General features: G+C 39.3%; 1 protein-coding gene across 4 annotated transcripts in view; it reads right to left on the bottom strand.

Annotated features, from left to right (window-relative positions):
• CCNY (cyclin Y) overlaps positions 1 to 19,746 on the bottom strand; it is a 195,861-nt gene that overhangs the window by 134,775 nt on the left and 41,340 nt on the right. The window contains exon 2 of one of the 4 annotated variants that reach the window (XM_036228040.1): positions 3,848 to 3,934. The exons of the other annotated variants lie outside the window; for them this stretch is intronic. Within the exon in view, the coding sequence (XP_036083933.1) occupies positions 3,848 to 3,934 (87 nt within the window). The remainder of the gene's footprint in view (positions 1 to 3,847; positions 3,935 to 19,746) is intronic. 4 annotated transcript variants of the gene reach the window in all.

Raw genomic sequence — 19,746 nt, forward strand, 5'->3', positions numbered from 1 at the left:
TATATCCCACTATTTTTTCAGCCTTGGATCTACTTTTCAACTACAAATATTACATGAAACACATATAACACCCTCTTATTTGTAGACAACTATAACGATGTTTTAAATAGCCTGGAGGTGAAGTATGCTATGTTCCTACAACCATTTCAGGTAACCTCTTGTTAATAAATACCCCTTTAAATATTTTGATCTCTTCCTAGGAAATATACTGTCACTTTTGCCAAAATCTTAAAATGTGGTGCTAGAACTACACAAACTACTCTCGATATGGCCTGACCCTGGAAGAAATCCCTTAGTAGAACATAGAACTTACCTTGGCCTTTCCTTTTCCCATATCGGCATGGAGGGGAATACAGGTTACAAGATGAGAAAGATACAGTCCACCATAAACTTGTTTCAGATAATACTGTTGTCAACTCAGATTCCTAACTCTTAATCCTTTAATGTGTTTTCAAGCCTCCTGTATTTACATAACTGCAGACATTTTACATGTATTACTGCTAAATATTATTTTGTTTTACTTATCAGAATTCCAACATACCAAGATCATTTAAAATCTCATTCAGGTATTCAACATTATTAGTTATCCTTCCCAATATTTTGGTGCTTCAAATTTGAGAAATATACTTTTATATCTTAGTGCCTGATGAAATTACTTAAGGTAAAGGAAAAGATCAGAGTACTTTGACAAAACACTAAAGAAATCTGTTCCAGTTAAAATGGTATTAACAAAGTGGTATATAGTTGTTTAATGTCGGAAGCTCCCCACCTGCCACTGACTATCAACCATTAATATTTCCAACCAACATATTTATCTACATTCTCCAAAAGTTATTTCTTCCTCCAAATCCAGCAACAGTAAATATATAAACAGTAGGTCTCTAGATCAGCAGCAGCATCGTTGCCTGGAACTCTAGAAATGCAAATTCTTGGGCCCCACTCCAGACCAACTGTGTCAGAAAGAGGCCCACAGGCAACTCGCATGCAGCTTCAGGAGGGCATCAAGCTCCAGAGGACACCTCTGACTGTCCTGTCCAGCAACTCCCCCAAAGGTGAATATGACCATCCTTGTGCTATCTCTCCTGTTTGAACCTAAGCCTGTTCTAAGCACTTCTTTATTCTCTAAATATCCAAAAGCTATTCTTCTAAATCTGCCTTTCTAACATGTTCGCCTGGAAGCAGTCAAGCTCTCCAATCAATAGTGCACAAAAGCTGTCTTTTCTCCCTTTTAGGAAAATGAGGACATTATCTGCCTTATCTTACAAAACTTCTTTCTCATTGTTGATGATTTCTCAAAAATTATCTACGATGCTGTTATGATCACATGTGCTTAGTCCCTTGAGCCTGAGAAAGAATTTTTTTTTTTCAGTCTCTCTTAATAATTGTCCTCCTACCAGGGTTTTCAAACTGCGAGGCTGGTATGCAACCACAGCAGGGTGAATGTCAGAGAGAACCCAGTTGTTTGTTTTATGTCTTCCACTTAGTGAGCATGTCTCTTTCTTGGTCCTGCTCAAGATGTAAGACTGTTTTGTTTTGTCTTCACCATCTGTGTAAGCCTCAGCTTATTCTGGGCTTTGGCATTGTTCTGAAAAGTCAGTCCTTCTCATGCATCTATAGTTTCTTTCTTCTAAGATGACAGGACAAGGTTGATTTTTGTATTTCCTTTGCTTTTCTGTACCATCCAAGTTGTATGAAAGAATTATAGATAACTTTTTTCACACAGGGGCAAAAATCTCTATCGATATATTTCATTTATTTTAATTTTCATTCTATTTTAATGCAAGTTCTTGGAAGTGTTCTCTATACTATGTCTTTCTTCTCTGGGAATCATCTGTACATTAGTTTAAATTAAGATAATTTTTTTTTAATTTAGAATTACATTTTTCTGTTCCCCATCCTCTCATTACTCTGAACCACCCTCCAAAAAGCAAGAAACCAGCCTTTTTTCTGTCCACAGCTGTTATTTCCCAGCTGCCTACAGTTACTTCACAGTGACTCAAACTTCTTGAATTGTGCTGCCCAGTTGCCCTGCCTTCAGCTGTCCCACCTCAGACACCCAGACAACAACTGTGATGGCAGAATGCCCACAGCCACACCCATGTCTGTCTTAGTGTGGCAGACTCTCCCAGGCAAAGGATCTGAAAAAAAAAAAAAAAAAAAAAAACAATGAAGGCATTAAAGCTATCATTGTTATGACCTGGGCGCACCATGGCAAGTTCATTAGGATCATCATAGTGCATGCCAGACTGACCCCCTGAAGGCGGCTGCCTACACAGGTCACAGGTCCAACCTGGATTTGGATCAGAAGCTTGATGACTCCTAGTTATAAGACATAGCAAAACCCTGAATCTACCTTATGAAGGAAAACATAGCGTTCTTACTGTAGTTTGTTTCTTTGCCTAATAAGAAGTTATAGCATGGGGTAAATTCAATTTCCACTTTCATCTCTGTGCCTGCATCAAGGTAAAAGTCTAATACTTTTTTATTTTCTCCATAAGTAGAAAATGAGAACAAAAATTAAGCAGGGTGATGAAGGAAAGAACGTAAGTGAAACAATGTTGTTACTTTGTTTTAATCCATTTCAAATGTCAGTTCTGTAGGCTCCTGTTCAGTCTACCTTCAACATCCTTGAGTAAAACTGGATGTTTTTGTTTCTTTTGTCTCCTGAAAATAAATTTTCTTCAACCCATAGTACCACTATTTTGAGCAAGGAACAAACAAACAAACAAACAAAAACCCCAACAACTTCAGAGTAAGAAAAGAAGATGCCTTTGCCTGAAATTAGCTACTCCCAGCTCACTGCCCCCCACCCCAAAAAATACTTTGGGATATTTAAAATTGATCCTGCTCCTGGCAAAAGAAATTTTTGCTGTAGCTGTTCAAGGAGAAGATTGGAAGATAATCATTTAATTTGGAAATAACAAAGCTGGAAGGAATTAGTGTTTGTGATCCTCTTCGGAATCCTGGGTTTCAATATCACCCCACGAGCAATGAGGATTTACCTAGACATCAAACACGATGATCACAAAAGAACACATCTGTAGCTTTCTTCCCTCAGGTGAGCAAATATCCTTATACACAGACCTTTATACTTGCTTCTGCCCCTCAGCCCCCTTATTCTACTCGTATTGAACCTGAAAAGGGACTAGCACAAGGGCAGTTGCAGTCCAAGGATTCTAAGCACATGGCACTCAGGACGCAGACACAGCAATACACAGCCACCACTCGGCTGGGGCTGGTCATCAGCTGCACCCAACTGTGGATAATTCTCCAGAGCAGTTTATTTCAGTTAGTGTCCCATAAAATACACATTCAAAAGCCTCTTTTCTTCTCTACCATCTTCTCCTTCTTTCAAAAGAAAGAAAGAAAGTGCAAATTAAACTTATAGATCAATGCCACACTATGCCTACTATTAAAAAGAAAAACACAACAGTCTGAAAATTCATGCTAAGGTTTCCACAGCAACTATTCCTCAGCTCCGCTTGTAACATTAACCATTCCATTACCAAATGCTTTAGAGACTCCAGAAAAGAAAAGGGGTGGGGGTGTCAAATTACAGTCCTGGAAGGAGGAGAAACACTTCCTTGTTTTCATGAACTAGAATTCTCCCCATATAAAATACCGTTTAAGTAAATAATGCGCCATTAATATTCCTACTCCCAATTATCTAACTGTAGGTAATTCTGCAAAAATCTACTGATAGTTCTTTTGGTTAGGGTGGTGAGAAGGCTACTGGTCAGCAAAAACTGTTGATTTTTTAGAACAGGCATATGCTTCTCAACAAAGCATATTCTTAGGCATAAGAAGTTATTTTAAGTAATCCAATCAGGTCAGCAAGGGTCCATACCATGATGCAGTGTCTTCTTCCTCCATGAACTGGTGAATTCAAAGGAATCAACTGAAAAGCCCGGGCCATTCATTTCCAAAGTGGGGGCTGGGAACGAGAAAGAGGTAACTGCAGCCTCCCCTCTAAGAAGGAAAACAAAAATCCAATTCTGTACCAGAAAGGTTCTGAATAAAATGCCTATTTGTCAAACTACCAGGATGAGTTTTTACTATTTCACAAAATTGCTCACATCAAATATGTGTTGCTGGAAGGTAACCTAACTATGAAGGAAAGCTATCCCCGTAGCTGAAATCAAGCAAAAGAGATTGGGGGACAAATCCAAGAGGCCTCAGTGACACTCCAGCGCCACACAGTTTCTGAGTGCCCCTAATTAGAACAATACTCCTGGCTTCCATTTCAAAATAACCTTATCTCTACTCTTGAGCATGTGCCCTCAAACACCAGTTTGAAGTTTGATCCAGTGATTCAGCAAAAACGTTCCCAATCTGTAGGAGAAAGCTTCTTAAGGGTCTCAGAGTTCTGATGTTGCATTGAAGGGAGCATCACTAGGATCTGCTAAAGGGGGAATCGGTTATATATTTCCTTGTCACCACTCTGCAAATAAAAGATCTACTGTAGAAGAGATATGACCTCTTTTCAACTGAAGAAAACAAAACAAACAATAAAATAGCTCATGTTTCCTTTGCAATAAGATACTTGTCCCTAAATTTAAAAACACACTTCTTAGGTTGATCCATATACCTGGCAGGCTTCAATCTGAGGTCATGTCACCATGCTCTCACCACTTCTGATAATCTAGTGTCCAAATTCAGTGGTGAGGAAGGAGGCAGGCTTCCAGGAGAGTTGGTAGGGAAGCCCAAGGTATGAGGCCCCCAACCCCTCAAAAAAACCCTGAGCTAGGAAAGCATTCCTGAGCATGGACAAGCACTCTTGAGCACAGTAAAGCATTCCTGATGATGAAAATGCATTCCTGAGCAGGAACAAGCATTCCTGAATATGGGCAAGCATCTCTGGGCATGGACAAGCACCCCTGAGCAAACAAAAGGTACCCTAGAAAGTTAAGCTGAGAGTCAGCAGCCAGACATGGGTTCAAAGCCTTCAAAGCATGTTAGGGAATTACAAATTTACCACAGTAGAGAGGAATATTCAAGGACTCAAGATGTTCTTAGTTGCCTTATGATCAAGCACCCATGGCTATAAATCTAAAGCAGGGACTTTATAAAATATGAAAAGAAACGAAGAAAAAAAAATGGGAGCAACCTAGTCAGCCCACAAAGTTCTCAAAGTATATTTGCACATTTGATTGGAATTCAAAACGCATTTCCACAGCAAGTCAGTTATCAGCCTAGGTCATTATGGACTGAAGGACAAAACTAAAGGACCAGGGAACCCACATACTGTATGTGTATGTTCCCACACAGAAGCAGCTCTGTCAAGAAATCACGTCCTCATACCTGCCTAGGCCACATCGGCCATGGTCTCTGGCTAAACATCTGCCGAGACAGCTTGAGTACCTCAATCTACAAACATACATTAAACAGTAAAAATTAAGTGCCTTTTAAACTGTTTTAAGTGAAGAAACATGTACTGAGACATTTCATCTTCTAATTTACTTAACTGGATATTTTCAGATTTTTTTAGACAAAATATACTACACATTTGGTAAACTACAAAATTTCCACTTCAAGAGCAGTTATCAAAATTTACGGTGGTAAAAGTCTGAATTACAGACTGACATTTAGAGAATTGGATGGCAAAAATGATTTCAACCACTGAGAACTTGGCAATAACCTAATCACACAGCGCTGTTGGCTCCAGCTGTCAGAACACAGGAACTAAACAAGATCAACTAAAAACACAAATGACCAAACAACAAGGCTCCACAACCATATAAATACATGGTAAGAGTGAGAACAGGGCAGCAACCCTGAATCTACCTTATGCACGAAGACTTGAGGAATGCAGCTTGGATCATCTAGTGCAGAGGTCCTCAAACCCTGTTAAGAACTGGACCGCACAGCAGAAGGTGAGCGGCGGGCCAGAGAGTGAAGCTTCATCTGCATTTGCAGCCGCTCCCCAGCACTAGCATCACCACCTCAGCTCTACCTCCTGATCATCAGGCATTATTAGATTCCCATAGGAGCACTGGTCCCTGGTTCCAAAAAGGTTGGGAACCCTGATCTAAAGGACGTCCACTCAGTGTCTTGCTGGCTTCTCAGCCACTTCTCTTCTCTGGCAAAATGTATCCAGCCAACAGACATAGGGTATCAAGATCACATCTGTCTCTATACTCACTGCAAAGAAAGGCAGCTCCCCAGAGCCCTGGGCTCCACCAGGTGCGCCTCAATCAGGTGCTTTTGCTCTTGGCTTCCGCAGGCCCCAGAAAAGTTACTCTTCTCCCCACTGCCACCGTCTGGATGAGGGTGTTTCTCCTAGACCACTGCTCAGAGAACAGAACACAGTCTCACTGCTTTTCCACTTCCCTCTTGCCCTGGAAGTAAGCACACAGCCAAAGGCAGTGATTCCTAACTACTCTGGGCCATCACTCCCTCTGAGAATCTTAACCCAAAGTTAAAAACTGACAGAACTTAAAGTCTTCTCTGGTGCTCCCTTCCCTTATCTCCTTTCAGTCAGCACCATGTTTGAGAGCAAAACTCAAGTAAAATATATGTCTATTTCAAAGGTGGATCTAGAAGACACTCATTATCCTAGGTACTACAGTCAGAGATAAGCATGACAAGCCTGCAAAAGCGGATCCTGAGCCTGGAGGACTTACCCCTGACATCTGACAGTAACATCACTCTCTAGAGCAGTCTCCACTCACATGTGGATCAACATGAGAAGCTGAAAGGAAAGCAGGAGGGCAAGGACACATATAAATAGTGGGAGGGAAAGCAGGAGCCAACATCCACTGAGGCAGTTTCTGTATCTCTCCATAAGTAAGGAGTCTCCTGGGAGTGTAGGGATGTAACACAGGCACTGTGGCATTACTGTTTCAGCCCCAGTTCTCACGTGCTGGTCCTCGGAACACAGCTCATTCAGTGCTCTGCACACAAGGCTGAACTGAGAAGTTTATTTTGATTCCCTCCCACCGCGAATTCTCTTTCTCCTTCACCTCCTAGAACAACTCCTCCCCAATCCAGGTTCAAAAAGTCAAATGGTGTTCCTGGCCTCAAAGTATCTGAGTGCTCCTAACTTCTGATACAATCAATCAAAAATTTTCTTTAGTCTGAAGATCTCCACTACATAGCCAGATAGTCTATGAACTAAAATGAGTAGAAATAAGTGACAGCCCCTTGGCATCCCAGAGGTGCAATATTATTCTTAGGTAAGAATAATAACACTTGCTGACTTAGTAGGCAGAATTCCAAGCAATGAAGCTATATATATATACTTATGTGGGATGAGGGGATCTGAAGGGTAGAGGCTACCAGAGACATCGTTGCTGCCTGCGCACAGGTCCAGGTACTGTACAGCTCCCCTGGACTGTCTTTCCTTCTGAATATAATAATTTCCTATGAACTTCAAGTTTGTTTTGCCCTATTTGTTTGTTTTCCACAAGATTTCACACAGCAATGGCAGAGGGACTCCAACCCTAGGCGGGAACAGGGCTGGTGCTGTGAAAAGTGGGATCAAATGTGTCTCTGGGGCTCCCATGTAAGCATTACTTTGAACAACCTCACTTTAAGCCCAATACTGTAACTGTAATAAGCAGAAAAAATGATCTAACTCTATTGTTTCCAATGTTCCCTACCCTACCAGAACTGTGATTACAATCCTTTAAAACTGGGAATCCAAGAAACACAGAGCTTACAGGTATCTTGCAAAGGGCCACTTACCCCCAAGAAAAACAATGCTGCATGAAGAGGCTACAGCAGAGGCAATGATTCCTGCTCAGTGAGCTTTGTAACAAAAGAGCCATCAGAGGACTACGAGAATAACCCAACACCCCGCCTTGGAGGCTAGAAAACCTCCAGGATCACCCAGATGGTTGCACATGAGAGGTGACTCATGCCCAGAAAGAGGAATCCTATTTTTTCATGCAAGTGCCCAGCAACAAGATCAAACTGTCTTGAGTTCCCCTAACCCTACAGAGGAGTGAGGTAAATAAGGGAAATGAAACACCAGTTTGTGTGATAAGGGGTTTGGGAAGGAGTGAGAATGAAACTACTAATCAAAAAAGAAAAAAAAAAGCTTTAGAATAATTACAGATTTCTATATTCCAGGCTCTTTCTACTGGTTTCCAAATTCCATGATTCCTCTGATACCATTACCATGAATTACAAAGAGATAGGTCTCATTGTCATAAAAAGACATTCACTGTTTCATGTACTATTTATTGAGCACTTGCTATATGCAAAACACTGTGCTGGAGACAAAGGATATGAAAGAACTTATGGAGATCCCGGCCCTCTGGGAGATCATGGCTTACAAGAGAAGGCCAACAGTGAAAGAGCCAACTGTTCAGTCATATAATCGTATAAGAGTTATGATGGACCAAAATCCTCTCTTAGGTGCAACCCCAGGACATCCACACATTGGTCTACCTAATAACAGCTTTGAAATTTCTTCAAAGGATGTGAGCACTTCCCAAGGAGCCCCCAGAGAGGCTCTCACCATAAATGGAGTCTGAGAAACAATAGGACAGGTAAAGATAAGTCTTCTTCCTTTCAATTAAAAGGGTGGGAGAGGGGCGGCGAGAGAGGGGGGAGGGGAACACCATAGGAACTAAAAGTAACACACAGTCAGACAATACACAGTTGTTCTCAGAAAGCCATAACTATACCTACCATGGATTTAACACACTCTCTATCAAAATCCCAATAACATCTTTTGCAAAACTGGGAAAACCCATCCTAAAAGTCATATGAAATCCCAAGGGACCCCAAGCAGCCAAAACTTCTTTAAAAAGAACAAAACTGGAGGACTTATATGTCCTGGATTTTAAAACTTACTATAAAGCTACAGTAATCAAAACATGTAGACATGTAGACCAATGGAATCAAGAGACCAGAAAGTAACTCTCACAAATATGGCCAAGTGATTTTTGACAAGATGCTAAAGCTATTCAATGGAAAAAGGACAGTCTTTTCAACAATGGTGTATGGAAAACAATATCCATACACAAAAGAAAAAAGTTGGACCCTGACCTAACACCATATACAAAAAAAACTCAAAATGGATAAAAAACCTAAACAATAAAACTTAGAAGATAGAACAAAAGCTTCATAACATTGAATCTCTTAGATATGACACAAAGACATAGATAACGAAAGAAAGAACAGACCAATTGAACTTCATGAAAATTAAAACATCTTGTTCATTAAAAGACACTAACCATAGAGTAAAAAGGCAACCTACAAAATGGGAGAAAATATTTGCAAATCAGACATCTGATAAGGGATTAATACTAAGCCTATACAGAGAACTTCTAAAACTCAATGACAAAAAAAAAAAAAAAATGGTCAAAGGACTTGAACAGAATTTCTCCCAAGAAGATATACAAATGCCCAAGAACCACATGGAAAGATGCTCAAATTCACAATTATTTAGGAAATGCAAATCAAAACCACAATGAGATACTACCTCACACCCACTAGGATGGCAGAGATGCAGAGAATTTGGAACCCTTGTACACTATTGGTAAGACTATAAAATGGTATAGCCACTGTAGAAAACAGTATGGGGGCTCCTCAAAAAATTAAAAATAGAATTACAATGGAATCCAGCAATTCTTCTAGAAATATAACCAAAAAAATTAAAAGCTGGATCTCAAAGAGATATTTGTACACCCATGTTCACAGCAGCATTATTCACAATAGCTAAAACATGGAAGAAACTCAGGTGTCCATCAACAGAGGAATGAACGAGCAAATGTAGTCTATACATACAATGGAATATGATTCAGCCCTAAAAAGGAAGGAAATTCTACAGTATGCTATACCATGGATGAACCTTAAGGAGATATGCTGAGTGAAATAAGCCAGTTACAAAAAGATATATACTGTATAATTCCACTTATAAAAACAGAATGTATAATAGTGGCTGCCAGTTTTTTTTTTTTGGGGGGGGGGTGCGAGTGGGAGCAGAGAATGGGAAATTATTGTTTCCTGGGTATAGGGAAGAGGCATGAGAACTAAATAATAAACTAAATTGTATCAGGGCCTGCTATGTGCTTCTAGATAGGGAACCCGGCTGATCAGCATATGCCAGACCACAGAGAAGCTACAGGAAGATTCCTGCTGAAATTACCAACTACTTCCCCATGCCCTTAATGCTGCATACCCATTTAAACTGAATTTAACAGATTTAAACTGAATTCCTTGAACATTGAGGGTTCTTTCTCATTTTCTCTGTCTCAGAGAAGAGGTCCTGTCTCTGTGGAGCTTTATTCCTTCTCTAATAAACTTTTGTCTCTAACTCTGGAATGTGCTTGAATTCTTTCCTGTGCTCAATCTAGAACCCTCAAGAACTCTCTTGTGGTGCAGGATTTGAGACCTGACTTGAAGGAGATTTTCCCTGTCCTGCATCAAAATGAAAAAAGTTATAGGGACATGAAACTGAGGGCACTCACAATTTTGATTCAATTTGTGACTACGGTTTTAGAATTCTTTTTTTTTTTCTTCTCCACACCCCTCACAGATTTAGCTTTACCCCTGGATAGTCAGTAAGCTCCCAGGCAGCAGAAGACAATAACGCTGACCAGACTAATGGTAGGCTCAAGATAACATCTTGACCTAAATCATATTTTAGCTCCTGAGGTCTAAGGTGGACCCACCTCTCTGTTACTTTTCCAGGAAACCAGACAGAAGGACACCAGAGCAGATCTCAGAGCTGTCCTCAAGACCTAAAGAAATGGTTTAGTACCCTTACCTCACCTCTGACCAATCAGCTCTCAACATGACCGCAAACTTCTAACCCACAGTGTTTTGTGATATTGCCCTATATAATCTGTAACCTGCACACCATAGGGGAGTTGGGTCTTTTAGAGCATGAGCTCCCAGCACTCTGAGTGGCCAATTCTATATCAAATTACTTCCTTTCCAAGCTGCACTTGTGCTCAAACACTTTTTCAGACAGTGCCCACAGGCAATGGACTCAAATACTGGGGTTCAGTAACAGATGTATGATGGTGATGATTTGCACAACAAATGTGAATATATTTAAAACTGCTTAACTGTAAAATGTGTAGTTTACCACAATTTAAAGAGAGAGGGAAGGCCTCATGGAGTGAGCTTACAGAATATTGTGTTTAGTTTTCTAAGGCACAGAATCATAGTGTTTAGTATGAGAGAATATATTATGGCTCTGCCATTTTATACAGAGCACTGTGGTCAGGAGACCTTTCAAAACTAAAGCTAAGTCAGAAATAAAAACCTTGCCCTAAAAACAAAACAGACAACAATACTGGACTAAAAGGTGCAAGAGGTCACAGATACTTCAAATATTAACAAGGTAGTCCCACTGAGAACCGACAGCAGTGACTGGCATGTGGCGAAGTGATTCTGTATATTTCAATTAAGGTTTTGATTCTTAAACCAATGACACTTAAAAAGGCCACACGCCCCCCACAATGATTTTTCTTATTTTAGAAAATGTAAGCTCCTTAAATCTGCAATGAAATGAATATTTTTGTTAAACAATTTAAATTAAAATTACTAGGGTTTCACAGTGTGAAATTCTTTTAGAGACAGAAAATGCAAATGTTAATTTAATCAAGGCAGTTAGAATAAATCCCTGTATTTCAGCATTCTCGTCATTAACCTATCCTTATAAATTACTCCCATATGGCTTTTCAAAGTAGAGAAAATTAACAAACCAAAACTTTAAATTAGTGGCAGAGAAATCAGAAAACATGCTGATGGGTCTCTAAGAGGAAGAATCAGGAATTACCACAACCCTGAAGGTCATTTCTAAAGAGAGCTTCACACCTCTTGGAGAAAATAGGAGATGCACCTACTATCATAAGTCATCTATGTCCCAGAACTGATTAAAGAAGATACTACAAAGTCATACTGAGCACTGGAGAGTGAAGTAACCAGTTCAGTGAACCAAAATTTTGCCCCAGAAATGGAGGGGGGTGGGGAGAGCTCAACTCGCTCATTCTGCCCATCCGGAGGTCGTATCTCTGCCTCAGGACAAACTGCTTTCTTATACGTCAACAAGCACATCAATTACCACTTCTCCTCTGACTTTACTTACCAAATGAAGCCTTTACAACACACTCAAGAGGCTGGAAAAATGGCCTGGAAGTTTAATAAATGCAAACAAGCAGTAAAGCCTGAGCTCACCTGGTCATTTGCCTCACAGAATGGCTTGAAAAAAAGAAGAGGTGTAAGAAAAACATCAAGGAGACATAAACTAGCTGCATGAGGCCTTCATGTCAACACCACTCTTAATAAAAATTCTCCTGAAACAACTTATAAGCAATGGAGATGTTCCTATGATATGGGTGCAATGAAAGTGGATGGTAAATGAAAAGAAAAAATGAAAGGCAGCCAGCGGAGGTGGGAGGTGCTAAATAGCGCCAATTCACACTAACTGGTACAGACATGCCTCCCCAAGGAGCGAGGCCATGATTTCTCTATGAATCAATAAAAGGCACAGGACACTACTAATAAAAAGCCCAGGACAGCAGGAAGAAAATACTGCTCTTTGATCATCCCCTCTTCTTGCCACAAGCCAATATGCTGTGCATTTAATAGAGCATGCCCCTACAAGGCCTGTATCAAATAAACAAAATTACTCTGACACATGTTAAAACAGTACAAAAGACTTTATTCAGGACCATTGTGATAGGTGTCAAGACTACTGTAACAAGGGAGAGAGATGGAACTCAACTCCAAATACCTGGGCTAGGTTCTGTGGTGGCCATAACAAAAGTCTCCCTGGTCTCTCTGTCCCACACTTCTCCATCAGTCACATCACGTGGTCATCTTGCTTCTCCACTCACGAATCTGCAATGACTCTAAGATCAGTTGGGATTCCAGGTCTTCCTCATCCCCTCTGCTCTTCTACAAAGACCCACCTCAACACTCCTTGTACGTTTCTTCCCCCTCACCATTCCTCTATCCATTCCCCCACCAGAATGTGCAGCTCCCCTTGACATCTATCAAAATCTTAACTCCCTTCAAGATCTGGCTCTAATCTCAATATCTCCATGCCTTTGAAGCTTTCCCAGACAGCCAGATGGACCTAAATTCCTCAGCCTGGATGAGTCCACAGGACATTCTAGCTGTAGCACCTCCAAGATTATTTTTAAACATTTAGTCCCAACTGGACTGTAAACTCCTTAAAGACAGGAATCCTGTCTTGGGACACTTTACTTCCTTCACAACACCTAGAACAGTGCCTTCCCCTGTAATTTTAAGGGAGATACCTTTTACTCCTTTACCGCAAAAAATCAAAATTTCTTTCAGATTAGCTAATAAAACACCACGGACTTAAAACTAATAGGGCTTATCTATTGGAAAGTATGATTAAGTATGAAGTAGGTGTTTCCCACTATGTTTACACATCAGGAAGAGAAAAAAATGTAAAAAGAGCTCCTATTTTGAAAGATCTTATGTTTACTTTTTTCTACACTTATATACTTTCTAAATTTTATGCAATAAACGTTACTTTTATAAATATGAAAAATGTCATTTTGAAAATATTTTAATGGAACATATAATAAATGTTATAGGAATTTTAAAGAAGGCTGATATATTCATGTGCCTAGGAACAAGCGGTAAGGTAATCATGGGGAAAACGGGCCAGTACTAGCTAGGCCATGAAGGACTGACTGGTAGATGAAAACAAAACTAAGAAGGGAGGGGAAGGAGAGAGAAAGATGGGGCAGAAACGGGACAGCAGCAAGATGGAGGAAGGGGTTAGAAGGAGAATCTCAAAGGCAATAACTGAGGCTACCATTTACTGAGAACCTGCTAGATCCCAGGTTTTGTACAAGCAAAATCTCATCCTTGTAACTACCCAGTGAGGTAAGCATTGCTATTCCCATCTTAAAGATGACAAAACTTAAAACTAAGGTGACCTGCCAGAAGTCACATATCTACTCAGAGATGGAGTCTGTGCTCTTTCCACTCTGCTAGCAATTTTTCAGCTGGGTTCTATACTACTAGAGGGATCTGTGCATACCTGGGCTCAGGCTCCAGCCCTGAGCAGGGAAAGCTCTGGTTTCCCATTCAGAATCAACCCAAGCAGTCTCACTTTAACCCATTTTATGTATCTTGTTAATCTGTGTGAGACATCGTTTTAAAAAATACAGGTATTTCAACACCTAAAAACATAAACAAAAGTTTGGAACCACCAGCCTGTGCCATATTGCCACTATGAAGATCCTGAGCGGCTGAGATATAGTTGGTAGGCATGCTACATTGGGGAACACAGAAGTAGCAGCCAGCCCGGGGCATGTATAAGAAGCAGACAGAAATGAAACTGAAACACGAGAGCCCAGAAAATTTCAACAGCTTTGAAGTAAAGCAGACGTGAGGTAAGGGAGCCCTTTCATTAGATGACAACTGTCCTTTGGCTCACATCAAAACCAAATGTGCATGCACATCCTCCAAGCAACCAGAATTTTAATAAAAAAAAAATTAGGAAAGTTGTTTTTTCATTAGGGCTGGTTTTGGTACAAATAATTTCAAATACCAAAACAAATGGCAACTGTGCAATTCTATTTTAAAACCACCTGAATGTGTGCCTTGCAAAAGTAAATAGGTTTTTTAAAGCATTCCTTCTCCTAAGGTGGGGACACTGTCTGCTGGCTGGCTCATCAGGCATCCCAGGCAAGTTTTGGGGGGTGTTTCTCCATCCTAGGTTTGCCTCCTACTAACTAATCACTGAAAAGCAGCACAAAGGGCATTTAGACAGAATCAAAATTGACAAGAATTTATTTAAATTCAGTCATAAGATAAACCGAGAACAAATTATGTTCTTTGGCTGATTTCATTTATATGCTATATTTTGCACAAACAGAATCTAATAGTTCTCACAGTTTCAAAGTATAACCCTTAAAAGCAAGCCAATGAATTTTTGGTATGAGATTTTCCTCATTTCCCATTTTCTAAATGCTGAACTGACTTATTACTAAGCAATATTTTGTTTAGAGGAGAGTGGTCTGCAGGTCTATAAGCCATAATTCATTTTGTTCACTTGGTTTCACAACCATGACCACTGTCAGATAATGCCTTTATGAGAGACAGTTGGCACCAATATCTTCTTACCGTATTTTTACACAAGTTTTCTGAGCCTTGCATTTTAATGGCTTTATGGAAATCAAAAAATAAAAGGGTTTTTGAGTTCTCTGCTTTGCTATAAAAGTCACAATTCTCTAGCTCTTAGTTTGTTCGCAAATAAAATCAGAGGGCTAAAACTATTCTATTTAGCTTGGCAAACAATGAGCACACTATCTGTGCAATAGGTGCTATGGTAATGCGGGAATTCAAAGATGAAACAGACACAGTACCTGCCCTTGGGAAGTTTGTAACATTTAGTAGGAGTGAAATAAACATAGAGATGACTTCTATAAAGAGCCTATGACTGGCAAAATAATGGCCACTAAGATGTCCACATCCTAATCCCTGTGAATATGTTACCTTATATGGCAAAGGAAAATTAAGTTTGCAGATGGAATTAAAGTTGCAAGCCACTAACTTTAAAATAAGAAAACTGTCCTGGATCATGTGATGTAATCCACTTAAAAGTGGAAAAGAGAGGCAGAAGAGAGAAGGATATGATGATAGAAGCTGAGTCAAGGGATGCCCAGTTGCTGGCTTTGCAGATGGAGAAGCGGGCCATGAGCCAAGGAATGTAACTAGAAAAAGTAAGGAAATAGGATTCTCCCCTAGAGCCTCCATAAAGGACTGCCAACGCCTTAATTTTACCCTAGTGGTACACATGTCATACTTCTGAACTGAAGAACTGTAAGGTAAAACATTTTAATTGTTTTAAGCCACTATGTCTACAGTAATTTGATATGGCAGCAACAGAAAATAAGAACTTTTCAATTAGAAAATACAATATTCATATATGAAAAGAGAACATAACATTCTTCCCAATGCTTCATCAGCCATGCTCAAAGCGAAAGCAAAGCCACCGGACCCTTAAAGCTTGAACCAGAAAAGCAAATGCCAAGTTGTACACACTCATGTTATAAGAAGTTTTCAGTGCCTGTGCCTAAAAGTCCTTCATAGATTCACTAGCCAAGAGAGTTGTGATTTGGGAGGCAAAACTACATCATCAATACAAGGCCACACCGATTCTGCCAATACTACCACTTTGAACACTTAAGTGCAAGACAGACAAATGCTCACATGGGCATTCTGAATGTCTGCTATTAGTCTATTTTGTTTTAGCATTAGTCAACCAGGATACTATAAATATAGCTTACTATGGAGCACAACGTTTAAATGTGATACCAAGAAAAGCTGCACAATCATCTTCCAAACACTTGTCTGGGGCCAAAGTATGCTCCCCTCGAACTGCTGTCCAGAGGAGTCAAAAATAGCCCCAAAGTTACCTTCCAGGACACATTCTGAAATACTACAGGAACAGGAAAAGCACAAGGGGCTGGGTATCAGCCTGGCATTTTAATTTTTTGCTCACTTGTGATGCATTAGGGGAGCGCAGCCTCAGCTGGACTGAGGCCAGAAGGTAAGGGCCACACCTAATTTGGTTATGTTCAGAAAAGCCAGGCTTGGACACTGACTTCTACAACTGTATTCAGAATCCCTCAACAAATCAATCTGTGGCTTTAAATATTATCTTGTGAATCCTGGCAGCAAGTTTACTCAGGAAGAAAATGTTTAATTCTATGGGCTATACATTAACTACTAGATTTACTACAAAAAAAAAAAAAAAAAAAAAAAAAAAACACACCAATATTTTGTCTTTTAAAGAAAAAAAAACTTAAAAAACAACTCTGGGGGTCAGGAACCAGTCTCTCCACAATGTGCCAGCCTGGCATGCAGATTACATCGAGTTAAAAACAATTAAAGAAAGCCCAATAAACTCAAGAAGACTTTTTTACCTCCCCGTTTCCTTCTTAAAGAGATTCATATAGAAAAACTTGCCTCAGGAAGGGTATGTTAGCATTTTCACTTTAGCACATGTGAATTAAGTGTGGTAGATAGGAATGATCCATGCAAAAATCTGTTCACTAGATTACCCTCTGTTCAACTATTTCTCAGTTACCTTGCAAGAATTTGTTTGCCACTTTATTGGCTGTGTGAATTTCCTACTTCCTTTTTGAAATCCCAGATCCTTTCTCCCTTCCCTTTTCTCCTTTTCCAAAATGACATACATACTTCCATTTTGCCTGTCTTTGGAATTTTCATGCTTACGTGAATTCCCTGCATGCATGTATTATAATTTGATTTTCTCCTGTTAATCTGTTGATTTACTATCCCAGCTAGAAGAATTTAGAAGACAGGAGGAAAAATATTTTTACACCCCCACACTGCCCACAATAAGTTTTTAAATAACTGGCAAACTATATGGATTTAATCACTTTAAAAAACTTGTATATGTGTATACTTACCTCCTCCCCTTTCCTGATTTCTTTCTTTTCACTATCTACTCATCTCTTCTTAGAATTAACATCTGACATCCCATTTTGCATATTTGAGCAACAAATTGATTAAAGTCATTCCTCTTCCTACCATTTTTGTCCCAAATCTGCACCAAACAGAACACTGAGCAAATAGGGTTTGCTGTTATCTTAGCTTGGAGCAGCCTCCTCTTCATTTCTATCCTCCCCTGGTGCACAGAAGAACTATAGCCAATCATTCCAATTTTATGTTTTCTTATGGGAGCTCTCCCAAACCCTTAGTACACTAAAGGGAAAAAAGAAATATACGACCACAACAAACACAGCTCTCACCGATAAGACCTCCAAGAGGAAAAAAGTTAATGTGCTTTACTGGGGATTACTTTCCACCCCCCCCCCCCACCTGCCTTTTCTCTAACACAAAGGTTAATAGGAGCTAAAGATTATAAGTCCCCCTGCCCCCCCCCCACAGACTCTTACATAACACAAAGATAAAGAAAAGCTCACAGAATGTGAGGAGAGTGATTCTCAATCAGTCAACATCAAGTTAAGAATCCCCAGGTCACCAGCTCTCTTCTTTCACAGGAACATGACAGATTTTCACCTAAATCTAATGGAATTACACATCCAGAGGTCCAAAAGCACAACCAATTCCTATTCCTCTATTTCACATTTTAATTAGATGGTTGGAAACAAATTTATAAGCAAAGATTCTTAAATCAAGAAACACTACTACAGATATGTAGTCATGTTTAGAACTCACACATATTTATGCTAAATTATGTCTTTGTGTTCACTGAAATTGAAAGTTATCATGCTAACCTTTTTTCTTTCAAATAGCCTCCCAAAGGAACACTGTCACTCCAAATTAAATACCTCAACATCACAATCTTGGGAGGAGAGACCCCAATTTTCTCATTCTTGGAAGGAGAGACCACTATTGATGATAAATTGCAAAGTGCCACTGGGTTTTTTTTTAACTTTCTATTCTACTATTGGGAGGATCATAGTGAAACTAAATTCACTTGTTTAAAAAGAAATATCAGGTGTTGGTGGAAATACAGAATAACTGGAATTCTCAAACCTCACTGTTGGGAATATATACTTCCACTTTAGAAAACTGTTCAAAAATATTTCATGTGTGAACTAAAACTTGCAGGTACCAAACAAGAAGATTACACCTCAAATTGTTTCACTGTTTAAGTTTTAAACACAAATAAAAACTCCAGTGGTCACATGGAATGACAGAATTATAACCATGTTGCTATAATTGCTTACTTAAAAGCACTGTTTAGCACAGTAGTACCATAGGGGTTGGAGACACAAACTATGCCCAAAGTAAGCTCAAGATTACAATCATTATGAACTTTCTTTCACAACTAATGTCTACACATGTATGAAGGCAACTATATATTATTTATCCTCCATGTAAAACAGAATGTTTATTAAAGTAAAAAGCCTCAACAGCAAATATCTGGAACCTAAACCAACAAAAGATTTGGAAAGGAAGACTATATTATCACTGACATTCTTTAGAATAATAGGCACAAGGCAATGTAAAAAAAAAAAAAAAAAAAAAAAAGTAGGCTGACTTTTAGTCAGTTTTATCGTTGTTGTTTTTTTTTTTAATTCTCTTACAATGGACCCTGTGATTGCCTACAGAATGAGATGGGGAGCCAGATCGCTTCTACCTCCTTACTCTTGGTTTATCACAGTCTGTCAATTAGAGTTTTAAAAGATATATAATAAAAGTTTACATATCCAGTACTCTCTCCTTAGCCATGGTTTGTTAACCGCAGTCAATCTTTGTCCGAAAATATAAAATTCCAGAAATACACAATTAATAAGTTTTAAACACACACTATTCTGAGTAGTGTGATGAAATCTCACACCCATCCCGAACCACCCCTTTGTCCAGCATATCCAGACTGTACAGATGCTACCCACCTATTAATGACTCGAGTAGCCTTTTAGGTGATCAGATAGGTTATGAAAGAGACCACATTCATATAACTTTTATTATAGTATATTGTTATAATTGTTTTATTCTTAGTTATTGTTGTTAATGTCTTATTGTGCCTAATATCTACACTTTATCATAGGTATGTCTGCATAGGGAAAAAACATAGTATATAAGGGTTCAGTACTATCTGCGGTTCCAGACATTCACAGGGGGTCTTAGAATATATCTCTCTTACGTAAGAGGGGACTACTGTATTTTACAAATATTTGAAATTTCTTCCATTTCTAATTATATATCCTGTAAAAACATGAACACATGTGCCTCAAGAGACATGTACAAAATGTTCATAGTATCAGTATTGAGGGTTAGAAAGAAATAGAAAAGCTA

The sequence above is a fragment of the Rousettus aegyptiacus genome, unplaced genomic scaffold (genome assembly GCF_014176215.1).
Source record: "Rousettus aegyptiacus isolate mRouAeg1 unplaced genomic scaffold, mRouAeg1.p scaffold_m13_p_10, whole genome shotgun sequence".
Classification (NCBI taxonomy): Eukaryota; Metazoa; Chordata; class Mammalia; order Chiroptera; family Pteropodidae; genus Rousettus; species Rousettus aegyptiacus.